The 16730-nt window shown below is 45.4% G+C and overlaps 1 protein-coding gene across 1 annotated transcript in view; it reads right to left on the reverse strand.

Moving 5' to 3' along the window:
- LOC140104934 (L-selectin-like) overlaps positions 1 to 8877 on the reverse strand; it is a 267146-nt gene extending 258269 nt beyond the window's left edge. Inside the window, exon 1 of the mRNA XM_072128724.1 lies at positions 8767 to 8877. Within this exon, the coding sequence (XP_071984825.1) occupies positions 8767 to 8769 (3 nt within the window). The 5' untranslated portion in view covers positions 8770 to 8877. The remainder of the gene's footprint in view (positions 1 to 8766) is intronic.
- Between the last annotated feature and the right edge of the window lie 7853 nt (positions 8878 to 16730).

The following is a 16730-nucleotide window of genomic DNA, read 5'->3' on the forward strand; positions in this document are numbered from 1 at the left end:
TCACATTTTTTTACATGTTTTTGATGCATTCCAAAGGCTTCAGCGTTGATCACATGCTAAGACTACATTGCGTTTCCACTGCTACATTGTTAAAACACAATGTAACCTTAGCATGCGATCAAGGCTGAAGCCTTTGGAATTTGTGGAAAATCACATCAAAAATCGTAGTTTAAGATGGGCATAAATCGGCGCCAGGGAGAGGAGGAGGGGGTGAGCGCTGCGCCGTATTCTGGGGTAAGATAGGACTGCGTTTATTAGCGTTGGGGGTTTGCTGCAATATGCAACAACCCCCACCTTTGTATGAAGAGGACTCAGCCCGTGAGCCCTCTTCATACATTCCCTATACCTCAGCGCCGTAGAGCTATGGCGCAGAGCGTTAAGGGGTTATTCACAAACAATATTGCAATAAAAGACATCTCATCACATTGGCGTTGGTTCTCAGCTTCAATTGTGCATCCGTTGTGTTTTGTCTCCGTTTTTTTTTCCGTTTTGTCTCTGTGATGCATCCATTTTGTCTCCGTGACTGCAAACAAAAAAAACCTGAAAATGGGTGCTGCCATCTTGCCGAGTATCGTCGCTCCCTGTGACGTCATCGGGGAGTGGCGATCCATTGCCATGACAGCCTGGGGTCTTCTGAAGACCCGAGGCTGTCTTGTTTTAACCCTTTCATTACAGTGTGCAATCAGCAAATTGTAATGAATGAGGAGAAAAATCCCAGTATACTGCCATACTGGAGTATGGCAGTATATGATAGGATCAATCAGACAACCTAGGGTTAAAGTACCCTAGGAAGTCTGGAAAACAGTAAAAATAAAAATAAACAAAAGTTTAAAAAAATTATTAACAAAAAACCCTAAAAATTCAAATCAGCCCCCTTTCCCTATAACTGATATATTATATATATATATATATATATATATATATATATATATATATATATATATATATATATATCGTGAACACAATAGGTATCGCAGTATATATAAATATATAATATATTATAATATATATAATAAAAGTTTTTCGCTGCATTTAATGGGAATTGGTGCCCAAAGTCGAAAATATAAAAAATTCTATAGAAAGTGATCAAAAGGTCATACAGTCCTAAAAATGAGAGCATTAAAAACTTAATCAAAAGTCACAAAAAATTACACCACCCACAGCTCCGTACATCAAAGTATTTAAAAAATTAATAGCGATAGAAGATGGCAAAATAAAAAAAAAATTTGTACAAGAGGTTTTAATTTTTCTAAATGTATGAAAAAAATTTCACTCAGAGTGTACGGTGAAATCTGTAATATCCAAGCCCACAATAAAACGGCGCAAATGCGTTTTTTTTTACCCTAACTTCTGTTGTAGGATAAATATATTTGGGGTTTGTTAAAAATGTGCAACACCCCTGCCAATGCGCATGGCAGAGGAGTTGTTGCGAATAAGCCCCTTGTACCATTCAGTACACCAAGATAGATAGATACTTGGATAGACAAGGGTTAATTGTATCCGCTATTGTTATCCAATGATGTTCCAATCTGTAAACTGGAGTGTGATTGGAGAGTGAGACCACCTGACCAGGGAGTAACAAAACCCCTGGACAGAAAAAGACTACAGAGAGTTAGTGCTGAGCTCTCACCTCATGAGAAGCTCTTGTAACCCAGCTCCTGACAGAGGAGCATATCAACTCCACACTGAGTGACCAGAGACAGCGTGTGCCTCACACCTCTAGTGAGCTCACACAGAACAACCAGGACTAAAGCTGCAGCTTCCAGTATTGGACACAGCTACATCCCAGCCTGAATCTGCAACCAGGCTGGTGACCAAACTCCTGAGGTTCACTCTCCAAGACCACTCCCAGTAATCCGTCCATCTGTAAGGAATCATTTGGCACGTTGCCTGCTCTTGGTTGGAATAAAGAACTGTAAGTTCCATCTGGTCCCTGCTACGGCTGTCACCATCAAGGGTGCCCTCATCTATCAACCAGGACTTAGACTACAGACACTAAGGGGTTGCCCCAGGGAGAACGAGTACATCAGCCTCTCTCTCGTCTAATTTTTTGCACACACCAACTGCTGGAGACCTGCCAGGCTGTAGGAAACCCTCCGGTCCCCATACAAGCACCGTGACACTAGCGTGCCTAGGCCGCAACCGCCAAACACTCCAGTACTCTGGGCCCCGGCTGCCTCCAGGCCCCAAGAAAAAGGCTAGGCCCTGTGGGGGATGTTGCAAATGCTATCCAGGAGTATCTCAATGTAAATAGCCTTATAACCCAGCATCAGCATGCTGGGTCAGACTATTCCGATTGGCTTCTATGAGGAGGTAAATTTCATACTGGACCTGGGAGGGGCTGTGGATGATGTCCTCCATTTTTTTGTGTGTCAGGCTGGATGATGGGGCCCCCTGACACTCCGGGCCCCAAAGCAGCAGCTATGGCGCTACCGCTCTAGTTACGCCCCTGATCATACCTACCAAGTGCCATCAAGATAATGCTGACTCTTCTCAGCATAAGTTGTTTTAGGAGTTGTGATTCTCCTGGAAATGACTCACACATATGGTGGTCAGAGCTCTGGTCTGCTATTGGAAGTCTGATTGGTGTTGATTTTAAGCTACATATATCCTTAGCTCCTGAGGTCCTATTGCTGGAAGATAAAACCACTAGAGTAAATAATAAGACCGATTGTTTCTACAGTTTGTAGCAACAGCAGCCAAGACCATATGCAACACCCCTGCCAACGTATAGGCAAGGGAGTGCTTGCGAATAAGGCCCTATGCCTGCAGAACCCCTCTAGAGGAGTCTGATCAAGGCGGGGTGGGTAGTGCAGTCAATTAATGTAATTAACAGCTGTAGATACTGCCTGTGCAGGCAAGGGATAACTTTACTAAAGTCATTGTCCATTTGTTTTTGCAATGTCCCTGCCAATGTGCTTGGCAGAGGTGTAGGTGCGAATAACTCTTTTACTATTCAGTACATATAGATAGAGGTCATTAAGCAGCGGTAGATTCTGCCTGGATAGGCAAGGGTTAAGCATGTTAATGTTATCATCCAATGATGTTCCACTATTGTAACTGGAGTGTGATTGGAGGAGGAGACCACCTGACTAGGGAGTAACATAACTTTTAGTCAGGGGATTAGTTAGCTCTCTTAGGACCCAGCTTCTGACCGAGGGGCATCATCTCTTAGAGCACCTGTTCTTACTACAGGCCTCCTAGGCCTCAGCTCTCACTACAGAGCTACAGGGTGTCAGTCCACCTTCAGGGCTGATACTGAATATACTCAGGATTAAAAGCTGCAGCTTCCAGCATTGGACACAGCTACATCCCAGCCTGCCCCTGCAACCAGGCTGGTGACACAACTCCTGAGGTTCTTCTCCAAGAGCACTCCAGTACTGCACTTGTACAGAATCGTTTGGCTTTTTGTTACAGTTGGTTCGAATAAAGAACTGTAAGTTACTTTTATGCACCACATTGCCTCCGTCTAGTCCCTGCTACGGCTGTATCACCATCAAGGGCGCCCCATCCAACTACCAGGGACACACACTACAGACTCTAAGGGCTGCTCCAGGGAGAACCAGTACATCAGCCTCCCCTCTATATAATTTCTTGCCAACACCACCTGCTAGAGACCTGCCAGGCTGTAGGACAGCCCTCCGGTCCCCATTTCAAGCACCGTGAAACTTGTGTGCCTAGGCCGCAACCGCCAGCTACTCCGGTATTTGGGCCCCAGCTGCCTCCAGGCCCCAAGAGAAGGCTAGGCCCCAGTGGGGGGTGTTGCATATTCCTTCATGTGAACTGGAGTGTGATTGGAGAGTGAGCCACCACCTGACCAGGGTTTAACAAAACCCCTGGACAGGAAGAGGCAAGGCCTCTTGGAATCTAGCTCCTGACACAGGAGCACCTCTTCGAACCCAGCTCTCCTAGTGAGCACATCTTCCACAAGACACACTGAGAGAAAGAGAGTGTGTACTACACCTTCAGTGCTACACACCTAGGACAAAGCTGCAGCGTCCAGTATTGGACACAGCTACCTCCTAGCTTGCATCTACTACCAGGCTGGTGAACCAACTCCTGAGGATCACTCTCCATGACCACTCCAGTAATCCGGAATCTCCAATAATCCCGCATCCGTTGCCTGGAGGTGTTCCAGTAAAGAACCGTGAGTTATTTTGCACAACGTTGCCGCCGTCTGATTCCTGGATACGGCTGTTTCACCATCACGGGCTCCATCACATATCACATATCACACATATCTTACAGACACTAAGGGGTTGCCCGGGGGGGAAAAAGTACACACCACCTGCTGTAGACCTGCCAGGCTGTAGGACAGCCCTGCGATCCCAATACCAAGCACCGTGACATCAGCGTGCCTAGGCCGCAACCGCCAGCCACTCCAGTATTCTGGGGCCTGGCTGCCTCCAGGCCCCAAGAAAAGGCTAGGCCCAGGTGGGGTATGTTGCACATATTGTTACTGGTAGAATCCTACTCCTCACTTTTCTGTAGTCACAAGTAGTCTCAACCTCATTATGTTATATAAGCACGTTGAAGCTACCAAAAAGGATTCCTTGGAACAGTTAGGCAACCTGGCAACTGGCAACCCTGGCTGACCTACTTGGAATCTCCGATTTTAGATAGAGTGCTTTAATTACCTACTTAGCCCACTCTAAAGGGTCACTCTAGATTACTAGCTGTGTTGCAAAAGATATGGTGAGTCACTATACACTCACCGGCCACTTTATTAGGTACACCTGTCCAACTGCTCATTAACACTTAATTTCTAATCAGCCAATCACATGGCGGCAATTCAGTGCATTTAGGCATGTAGACATGGTCAAGACAATCTCCTGCAGTTCAAACCGAGCATCAGCATGGGAAAGAAAGGTGATTTGAGTGCCTTTGTACGTGGCATGGTTGTTGGTGCCAGAAGGGCTGGTCTGAGTATTTCAGAAACTGCTGATCTACTGGGATTTTCATGCACAACCATCTCTCGATTTCTGCTGTGACATTCGGATGGTAGGGTCAGAATTTGGCGTCAAAACATGAAAGCATGGATCCATCCTGCCTTGTATCAACGGTTCAGACTGGTGGTTGTGGTGTCATGGTGTGGGGAATATTTTCTTGGCACTCTTTGGGCCCCTTGGTACCAATTGAGCATCGTTGCAACGCCACAGCCTACCTGTGTATTGTTGCTGACCATGTCCATCCCTTTATGACCACAATGTACCCAACATCTGATGGCTACTTTCAGCAGGATAATGCGCCATGTCATAAAGCTGGAATCATCTCAGACTGGTTTCTTGAACATGACAATGAGTTCACTGTACTCAAATGGCCTCCACAGTCACCAGATCTCAATCCAATAGAGCATCTTTGGGATGTGGTGGAACGGGAGATTCGCATCATGGATGTGCAGCCGACAAATCTGCGGCAACTGTGTGATGCCATCATGTCAATATGGACCAAAATCTCTGAGGAATGCTTCCAACACCTTGTTGAATCTATGCCACGAAGAATTGAGGCAGTTCTGAAGGCAAAAGGGGTCCAACCCGTTACTAGCATGGTGTACCTAATAAAGTGGCCGGTGAGTGTAGGTCTCCTATACTAAATGCATTATATAACATAGCACTAGCTCTGTACCCCACTCTTCCTTAAATATTTATTCCCTTGTCTCATCACCCCAGTCATTGCTCTTATATGTGTTTTCAAGATGTTAATTGAGAACCTATAGCTATGAACATTTGTACAGATGTGATGTTGAATATAAGATTTGAAATACTCCTCTTATTTTTTCATTTTTCAGAATAAAATGTCTGATTTGTGATAATAAGTTTTGTTAACCCATTCTATTTTATTATAGCTAAAAACTGTTACTGTATATACTCGAGTATAAGCAGATCCGAGTATAAGCCAAGACCCCTAATTTTACCACCAAAACTGTGAAAACCTATTGACTCGAGTATAAGCCGAGGGTGGGAAATGCATTGGTAACAGACCCCCCCAGTATATAGCCAGTCATTCCCCTATAGTATACAGCCAGCCCAGCCTGCCCCCTGTAGTATACAGCCAGCCCAGCCTGGCCCGTGTAGTATACAGCCAGCCCAGCCTGCCCTAAGTAGTATACAGCCAGCCCAGCCTGCCCCGTGTAGTACACAGCCAGCCCAGCCTGCCCCCAGTAGTATACATCCAGCCCAGCCTGCCCCCAGTAGTATACAGCCAGCCCAGCCTGCCCCATGTAGTATACAGCCAGCCCATCCTGCCCATTTTGTAGTATACAGCCAGCCCATCCTGCCCCGTGTAGTATACAGCCAGCCCAGCCTGCCCCCTGTAGTATATAGCCAACCCAGCCTGCCCCCAGTAGTATACAGCCAGCCCAGCCTGCCCCATGTAGTATACAGCCAGCCCATCCTGCCCCATGTAGTATACAGCCAGCCCATCCTGCCCCATGTAGTATACAGCCAGCCCATCCTGCCCCATGTAGTATACAGCCAGCCCATCCTGCCCCGTGTAGTATACAGCCAGCCCAGCTTGCCCCCAGTAGTATACAGCCAGCCCAGTACTAAAAAAAAAAAAGCTTATACACGAGTCAACACACGAGCCCAGTACAAAAAAAAAACTTACATACTCACCCTCCAGTGGCCTTCCGTCTTTTGCGTCTGTCTTCTTTCTTCGGTGTCATCCTGCAGGGTGCGACCATGTTTCTTCCCGGACGGCAGGCGCATACTATGACGTCATACTATGCGCTGGCCAAGAAGAAACATGGCCGCGCCCTGCAGCCTGATACAGAAGAAAGAAGACAGGCGCGGAAGACAGAAGAGGAACCACGCTGACATTGGGGGAGATTTTTTCTTTTTTTAGTACTGGGCTCGTGTGTTGACTCGTGTATAAGCCGAGTTGAGGATTTTCAGCACATTTTTTGTGCTGAAAAACTCGGCTTATACACGAGTATATACGGTAATTTACTATGCTGGACAATGCTGGGCAATTATAGATTATTTTCTATACCAGGCAATGTTGGGGGTTACAGCAAGTTGCATAATAAACCACTACTAGTATGTTGTCAAGCAGCTTCTAGATCCTCTTTCTTTCATGGCCTGGTGTGGTGGCATCATCTATAAAATCAACTTTGAAGTGAGATGTAAATGAAGTCAAGGAGGTGGAGAGTTTAACACTGAAGTCAGCTTTCCCTGCCTTAGAATGCCTCCTTCATTGTAAATGATGGTGCTGCATCCAGCAACATTATTTATTACATCTCCTGAAGTCCAGTGCATGATTTACAGTATAGTTAAGTTATACCCACCAGGCTTTGTAATTGAAGATTGAACAATGAGTATGAAAATTGTTATTGCTGTCAATGTATAGGAACGTGTCTAAGTCGTACAAGGAGTTACTCCATTTTAAATAAGAGGTAATGTAGCACACTCCACTTTTTGTAAAATGTCGGGTCTTACAGCATGGCAATGTACTGTGTATATAGCTTTAATTGTTTTGTGTTTAATAAAAGAAGAGAGCCAGCTGCAAAAGTAACCAGTGCAGGACAGAGTTTTCTGGGAAGAAGAAAGGAGGAGTTAAAAGTGAGTGAGTTAAGATAACCACTATTATGGCGTTGTAGAAAAGGAAGATTAGGGAGTTAGAAGTTAGAGGGGAAATATAGCAGTTGGACAGGTATACCTAATAAAGTGGCCGGTGAGTGTATATCACACAGGAGGAGGTGTTCAGAGGCAGGCAGAGCTTGACATCGGTGTTAAACTCTCCACCTCCCTGACTTTATACCTCTAACTTAAATCTCACTTTCAAGTTGAATTTCTGGATAGTGCCACCGAGTTGGTCCATGAAAAAAACGTGATCTAGTAACATGCTTGACAACATGCTGGTAGTGGTTTATAAGGCCAATTTCTGATGACAGGTTCCCTTTAATTATAAATATGGAAATGACAAACACACTAGGGAAAATGTTTCCCATGTTTCACAAATTAAACAACTTACACTATTCAGATTTTTTAAGAATTAGTTGGAGTGAAAAGACCAAGGTACTGCATAACATCATATGGTAAGATTCTGCTATTTATTTTTTGAACATGGAAGTTTCCAAACTCTTATAGAACTCTCCAAATCATTTACTAAAACAAATAAAGACTAAAGGAATCCTCAACTGATTTGTAGGAAATCATATTTCTATGGTGCTAAAGAAAACTATGATAGTATTTTGTATGATAGTGAGCTAAATATCTTTCAAAAAAGACATTGGGGGTCATTTATCTTAGGATTTTCTCTTTTTCCTTAGATTTACATGTTTTTTTGGCACATTTGTAAATTTCTGTCTTAATTTGTGACTATTCCACCCTCCTAGCAAAGTTAACCGTGCAATAATTTTTCAGTGTTAAACCTGATATAGCATTAAAATCCAGCTGTGGACGTATGAAAATTGTGGTAAAAAAGTTGCAAATAAACTCCAGTACTGATCAGGCATAGAAAAAACTTTAGAAGGCGTTGTAGAAGAGTTTGTGGCTTTTGTTTGACTTCTGTGCAACTTATTATTAAGTCGCAAAAACCCCACAGGCTCAGCTGCCTTATATATCAACCTCTAAGATAAGTCAAACTAGTCCAAAGCACAGAATCCCCCCCCAAATATTGCAGAGAATACATGCACAGAAATCTCCTGACTAAAGATAAATTACCCCCATTGTACAGTTATCTGATAAAATCAGATCAGTTTCTTTATAAACAGTCTTTTTCAAGTTTATGTCTAGCAAATAAACAGCACAATGCATTCACACTCACCATTCTGGTCTCACAGTTGATTTTGTTCTATGGCACCCTGCTCAGTAACAGATATAGCAAAGCAAAATAATATCTGGTGAGTATGTTTTTCAGTAAGATTAAGCAATTGATTTGAATGAATTTCCTGAACTAGCACAGTTGTGTAACAACCCAGATGTCATTTGTCAGGTGTTGCATTAGAGTATAGGAAATGTTCTAGTTACAAAACTTTAACACTTTACTTTATACCGGTATAATATGTTGAATATCTCTGCTAGATATGGTATTTACTATAAAATATTATTGTATGTCATAATGTCATTGTATTTTATTGGATGGCAAGTACCGTATTTTTCGGACTATAAGGCGCACTAAAAATCCTTTCATTTTCTCAGAAATCAAAGGTGCGCCTTATAGTCCAGTACACCTTATATATGAACCGTACTAACAGACAACAGCTGCCTTGAACTGTGCACAGTTCTGCCACCTGCTGGTCATTCATCCTTATAATCAGGTGCACCTTATAATCCGGTGCGCCTTATATATGAACCTAAACGTTTCAGCAGGCATTTATTGATGGTGCACCTTATATTCTGATGCGCCTTATAGTCCGAAAAATACTGTATTGTAAATTTTAATTAAGAGATTTTCTGAATTTATAAAATATATATAAAATATAAGATGTACCACTTTTACCAATGTGAAACCAAAGGGTTGTTTAACACAGATTTGGACAGATTTACATACCTGGTCCTGGCGCGATCCTGCAGTGCGTTGTCCGACGAGGATTCCGGTCTGCCGCGATTCACTTACATCGTGCGCCCGAGTTCCTGCATCCGTCGCTTCTGCGCCGAGGTCCGCTGGAGTTCACCTTCTTCTACCCGATGTATGTGAGTGTTGATCCTGCGACACATTTCCTTTTTAAATTCCGCGGTTTGTCCGAATCAGTCGGGTTGTCCAACAACCACGCCCCCTGATTTCTGTCGCATGCAAGCCGGCACAGATGCGCCACAATCTGATTGCGTGCGCAAAAAATTGAGGAAATTTGTCGCAAAACGGAAATAATCGCGAAACCCAACGAAAGTTCGGAACCTTAGTATATGAGCCCCATAGTGATTAACCCATGATCAAGGAGCATGGATAGTGCCGTGTCACAGGCTGACCACACTGCTTGAACGGATTGCATTTGGAGATGGCATTTGTCCGAGCTGAGGAATATTGCAGCAGACATGACCTGTTTGTCCTAGTACATAGTGTATACTATGTATGGTCTTTTGTTCTTACTTTTTTATCATATGTTTTGCTATTAGAGATGGGTGAATCGACTCAAAGTGCAATTTGATACGAATTTCACGGAAAATTTGATTCGTCACAAATCCGAAGTTTATTCTGATTTGTGGGAACAAAGGTTTTTTTCCCCGCTTTTTTAGCGTGAGCACAACATGTTACATGGGGCAGAGAACTCTGGGAAAGAGAAATGAACACCCTCGATGACATCTGCAGACCTGTAAGCCAATCAGTGACTGGCAGGCTTATGTGATGTCACACAGCCCTATAAAAACTGTCAGCCATTTGCAATCTCGGCATTTCACCCTGCATGTTTTGTCTGTAGCGTCCAGCTGCCTCTACTGTACTGTACTATACCCCAAATAGCAGTTCTTTTTGTTACTGAATTCAATAGGAAGAAATCTGTTTAATATCTACACAGCCGCTGTAGTGATTTCTGCCCCTCTCCCAGGGTGTGCGTTTAGGGGGATCTGTATACCCCAAATAGCAGTTCTTTTTTGTTACTGACACCACTGGGAAGAAATCTGTGTCATATCCGCACAGCTGCTGTAAAGATTTCTGCTCCTCTCACATGGTGTCCGTTGTGGGTTATCTGTATAATGCAAATTCCCATACTTTTTGTGTTGCTAAAGTTGAGAGCAAAAAATATGTGTTAAATCCACGTAGTTTATAGAGTGATTTTCACTCCAATTACAGAGTGTCCATTGTGGGGTGTTTAACGCAAATCCCTGTAAAATCAACATAGTTGATTAACCAATATGTCAGACAGAGAGGTGCCAGGTGGAGCAGGCACAGGTCACAACATAAAAAAGGATGTTGTGGCAGGGGTTACATTGTGAGGCCAGAACTGCCGTTGTCATCTAGCTTGAAGAATAAACGAATAGCATCCAGGAAGGGTGCGTTGCTCTCCTATTTGGAATGTTTGTAAAGGAATCGCGCTGGCTTGCTCAAAAAGGACGTTTATTTATTTATCTATTTTTTTTGTCATCTAGCGGCAGTGTGTTGACTAGGTTGACTATGTCACCCAATTCCTCAAATATAACATCTGACAGCTCCAGCCAAGAGTCTGTGGGTTCCTCAGATACAACAATTAGTTGGCATGGCCCAGGAGAAGGTCAGTGGCCCTCACCTGTCCTCAACCAGTCTCTGTCCTGTTCATTTCCCTCAGCCAGAGAGCTACTAGGTGGTCTGGGTTTAGCGGCACTATTCAGAGATGATGAAGTGTTTGAGGACAGTCAGCAGCTGCCCACAGTGAAGAGGTGGGGCAGACATCCGCTTCTTCGTGCAGTAGGCAGGCTGTTTATACTGACACTGTTGAGGAGAATAGCAGTGACAAGGAAACGCAAATTGACGATGATGTAGCTGATCGCACTTGGGAGCTGGGTGTAGCAGGGGATTCACCATCGAAGAGAGTTTCAGCTTGCACGTCAGGCAGCGGAGCAAGCAGCAAGTCGCTACTGTGGCCGTCATTCAGCAGGGTGGCAGCAGTGCAAGGATGGGAGCCAAAGGCTGCGGGGTACAAACCTGGGTTCAGAGGTCCAAGTAAGCAGTGGTACAGGGGGTCAGCGAGGCAGCGGCGTTAGTAGTCACTTATTGCAGAGTGTTGGCAGTAAAATCACCCCCTTGGCGGTGTGGCAGTTTTTTGTTAAGACACCAGAGGAGCTGAGCGTGTGTATATGTAGAATCTGTGGGCAGAAAGTGAAGTGTGGCCAGGGAGCTAACGTAGGCACCACCCACGCCTACAGTGCATGACAGTGTGGACATGTGGAGCTGTAGCTACGGTCAGGGCCAGTACATGCCTTTACGGCCCACTGGGTGAATGTGCTTCCCACCCAGCCACACCGACAACTTCAACAAGAGACAGCGCATTCTCCTCCACGTTGTCAAACTGCTGCTCCTGCACCAGTGTCTGCTTCCTCTTCCTCCTTCTCCACCACCACCTCAGCCTCCACAAGTGCTGCTCCATCATACCACATGTGCAGGGCACAGCGGTGTCACGCAGTTCTACACCTGGTTTGCCTGGGCGAACGAAGTCAAACAGGGGAGGAACTGCTCCACGTCATGCAAGAAGAAATCAATGTGTGGCTTTCTCCGCGACAACTAAAAATCAGAACCATGCTGACAGACAATGGGGAGGAGGAGGACATTGGAGCACAAGCAGAGTCTGATGCAATTTGTGTTTTTTCTACTGAGGTGACCCGAGAGGAGGAGCAGGAGCATCCGGAGGAGGTAGAAAACGAGGCAGATGACCCAGAAGCACTATGGCAGTATACTGTGGATATGGAGACCGGGAGTCCCTCAGAGTCACTTGCGCAGATGGCCCGCAGCATGCTGCTTTGCCAAACTAGTGACAGCCGAATAGTCAACATCCGGCATAGGGATGACTTTTGGCTCTTCATCCTCTTGGACCCTCGCTACCGGTCCAAAATGGGTGCATTTTTTCCTGCTGCTGAGAGGAAGGAACAACTGGCACACTATAGAGAAATACTGAGCACACAGTTGGCCGCTGCCTATGTGCGCCATTGTCTGACCGGGGGATTCCTGGCAGTCATTGCTCACGTACTACTACCATGGCTGCTGTTGGTATCTGGGGGGGTAGGAGCAGTAGCAGTTCCATCAACAGTCGCTTAAGTCTGTATTCCTTAATGAGCAATTTCCTTCACCCGCCTAGTGAGGAGGGTAGCCGCCACTGGCAGCAGCAGCAGGACATGAAGCAGACCCTGCACCAGCAGGTGGTGGCCTACTTGGACAAGACTTTACCACCTGGGGTAGAGGATCCCATGGACTACTGGGCAGCCAAAATTGATGTGTGGCCGCAACTTGCGGAGATTGCAGTAGAGAAGCTGTCCTGCCCGGCCAGTACTGTGGCATCAGAGTGGGTGTTCAGTGCAGCGGGGGCCATCGTTACCCCAGGAGAACCCGCTTGTCCATGTAGTGTAATGTAGAGAGACTGACCTTTGTCAAGATGAATCAGGCTTGGATCGGCCAGGATTTCAACTCACCAATGCCTAATGCATCAGATTAGATCAGCCATAACGCCTCCTCCAAACGTTGAGAAATGAGTCGGGGTTCTAACTACCTGCCTCAGCTACTATTCTGATGCTGCCACCCGCCTGATGCCACACATCTGCTGCAAGTTGCACCATCTGCCTCCTACCATCTTTACCAGGGACTGGAATTGTCCACCACCTCCACACTATATCATGGTACCACTCTGCGGGCTCCTTCTGCTGCTGCTTCTGATGCCGCCTTCACACTATATCATTGTGCCACTCTGCGGGCTCCTGCTGCTTCTGATGCTGCCTTTACACTATATCATTGTGCCACTCTGCGGGCTCTTGCTGCTGCTGCTTCTGATGCCGCCTTCACACTATATCATTGTGCCACTCTGCGGGTCCTGCTGCTTCTGATGCTACCTTCACACTATATCATTGTGCCACTCTGCTGGCTCCTGCTGCTGCTGCTTTTGATGCCACCAACACACTATATGATTGTGCCAATCTGTGGGCTCCTGCTGCTTCTGATGCCGCCTTCACACTATATCATTGTGCCACTCTGCAGGCTCCTGCTGCTGCTGCTTCTGAGGCCGCCTTCATACTATATCAATGTGCCACTCTGCGGGCTCCTGCTGCTGCTTCTGATGCCACCAACACACTATATCATTGTGCCACTCTGCGGGCTTCTGCTGTTGCTGCTGCTTCTGATGCCACCTTCACACCATATCATTGTGCCACTCTGCGGGCTCCTGCTGCTGCTGCTTTTGATGCCACCAACACACTATATCATTGTGCCACTCTGCCGCTCTTGCTGCTTCTGATGCCACCTTCACACTATATCATTGTGCCACTCAGGGTAAAAAGAGTGCACTCTTTGATGTTATAGTGGGATCTTGGCCCTCAGCTCAGTCCTTTCGAGCTTGCACAGATGTTACCTTGTCAGGCTGCTTTCCCGTTTCGCTTATTTGGGGTAGTTGACCTATGTAAGTGCACATGGAAGTGAAGAGTGAAGTGATTCTAAGAGCCGCGGCTGTCATGTGCATGTCATACTAAAACACAGCATTGTTTGAAGACCAAACCACGCTCCCTATGCATATTTAAGCATGGCACGACGTTCTATAACACCTTACAGGCTCTCTGCAGCCAGGAAATGCCTGTTTTTTTAACGTGATTCGTTTTGATTCGATTTGGGTCAAATCAAATTTTTTCGAAAAATTCGGCGAATCAGGGCGAAACGAATTTTAACAAATTCGCCCATCTCTAATGCTTACATTATTCTCTCATCGAAATAGGGGAAGATACCCTAATTGTTGCTTCTTATCAACCAATGCTCCTCAATTAAGACTCCAAATTATTGGATATTGTCACTCGCTTTCAAATAGGTTTTACTCATGGTAGGTCCCATAGCTATAACAATGGGAAACAAATTAAAAAAATCATGGTGCTTGGAGTTTTTCACCTTAATTTTTTAACTACTGATTCCAAATGACCTTCCATTTCTCTCTAGAAATAAGTAAAATGAAAGAACAGTACCATGGACAATGGGATACACATATGATGGCTGATTTACAGTGGGAGCATACAGTGTGAATGACCTGCAGAAAAAAATCACAGAAACTGAGTTTCTTTAACCTGATGGAAAATCTCTAGTCTACAGCTACAAAATATCACATTAATTTTCAAAATTTCTTTAACACAATTTCAAAGAGGTATTCCCATTACAACAAATTACTGTTATTATTTCTGTTATATTATTTCTGTTATAAAAAGTCAAACAATTTTCCAATATATTTTCTGTATCAATTTCTTATTGTTTTCTAGATCCCTGCTTGCTGTCATTCTATAGAAAGCTTCTATGTTAATATTCGGTGGAGTACCTTGGGCCCACCCTATCTTTTTGCTTGAAAGAATACCAGACTACTAATTGAAGTGTAAAACATCTAAGAACTGTTCTAGTTGCTCAAGGCAACCAGAGCTCAGCTTTCATTCAGCTCTGATTGGTTGCCATGAGTCCTTTTAAAAGACAGAGCACATGTTACTACATGCAGAATGCAGATGCGTTTGATGCATTTTGCCCAAAGCATTTGAATGGCAAATGTATCATCAGAATGTGCCTCTGACTATGTTCACACTCTGCGCTTGAATTACATTTAGGAAGGCAATTCCAGCGCAGTGCGGAGGAGATTCTCCAGATCACATGTGCGTTTACATTGAAACACTTGATATCATGAATGTGCATTGCACACATGTGATCGGGAGACTCCTCCCCAAAATGTGTTCCTAAATGTAATTTAAATGCAGTGTGTGAATGCAACCATAAAGAACCTAAATGTGTCCAATTATACCCAGCCCCACTAACATATACTGTGCCTTCCATAATTCAAGAGGTTTGGGGGTGTAAGAATAAGAAAGCAGTTGTACGCACCCCCCTCTGTCGCTCAGGTCCAGAGCTGTGCCCCCCATTACCAGCGATCTGTATGTAGACAGACGCGCAGCAGTGACATCACAAACGGCAGCGCTGCAGGTCCTGGCTATGGTCAGTGTAACACTTACTCAGGCTGCAGGCAGAGGCTGCACAGGGAGCGCTGAGATGGTGATGTCACTCCTTTATCTCTGTATACTTACAGACCAGTTGTGGTGGGGGATACAGACAAATGTGGGAGACACTGGGGCACATTTACTTACCCGGTCCAGTCGCGATCCAGCGGCGGGTTCTCTGCACTGGATTCGGGTCCGGCCGGGATTTAATAAGGTAGTTCCTCCGCCGTCCACCAGGTGGCGCTGCTGCGCTGAAAAGCATTTTAACGCGCCGGAATTCACCGAGGCCGTCTGAGTGAAGGTAAGCGGGTCCCGAGCGACACATTTTCGGTTCTTAAATGCGGCGGTTTTTCCGAATACGTCGGGTTTTCGTTCGGCCACGCCCCCCGATTTCCGTCGCGCGCATGCCGGCGCCGATGCGCCACAATCCGATCGCGTGCGCCAAAATCCCGGGGCAATTCAGGGACAATCGGCGCAAATCGGAAATATTCGGGTAACACGTCGGGAAAACGCGAATCGGGCCCTTAGTAAATGACCCCCACTGTGTAATGCTGTAAATCCAACAACTCACACACATGACATATATAATGACATCAAATCACACACATGACATCTAGAATTCTCTGTACTTTCTCTATCCTTCTATCAGCTTCTAGCAGACAGAACTCTGCTCTAAAGATTTAGAAACACAAAAATTTAAGTTCCTCATTTTATCATCATCTACTCCACCTTCTTATGACAAATGCAATAGTGTTCTGTTGTTCTCCTAGAGATCACAATTATTCTCCTATAGTTCATATAGCCCCGTCCCCAAGTAGTCACAAGGCTGCCCCAAGAAGCCAATGATGCTCCAGTAGCCAGAAGTCTCAGGGATGCCCCTAGTAGCCAGTCCTGGCCGCAAGTAGCCACAGTGCTTGCCCCCCTCCCAAGTAGCCACAGTGCATGCCACCCTGCACCCCCACGTTACATCCATGTCAGCCTGCACATCCGCATTACATCCATATCACCCTGCACTCCGCATTACATCCATGTCACCCTGCACTCCGCATTACATCCATGTCACCCTGCACTCCGCATTACATCCATGTCACCCTGCAGCCCGCATTACATCCATGTCACCCTGCAACCCGCATTACATCCATGTCACCCTGCACCCCGCATTAC

The sequence above is a fragment of the Engystomops pustulosus genome, chromosome 10, assembly GCF_040894005.1.
Source record: "Engystomops pustulosus chromosome 10, aEngPut4.maternal, whole genome shotgun sequence".
Lineage (NCBI taxonomy): Eukaryota > Metazoa > Chordata > Amphibia > Anura > Leptodactylidae > Engystomops > Engystomops pustulosus.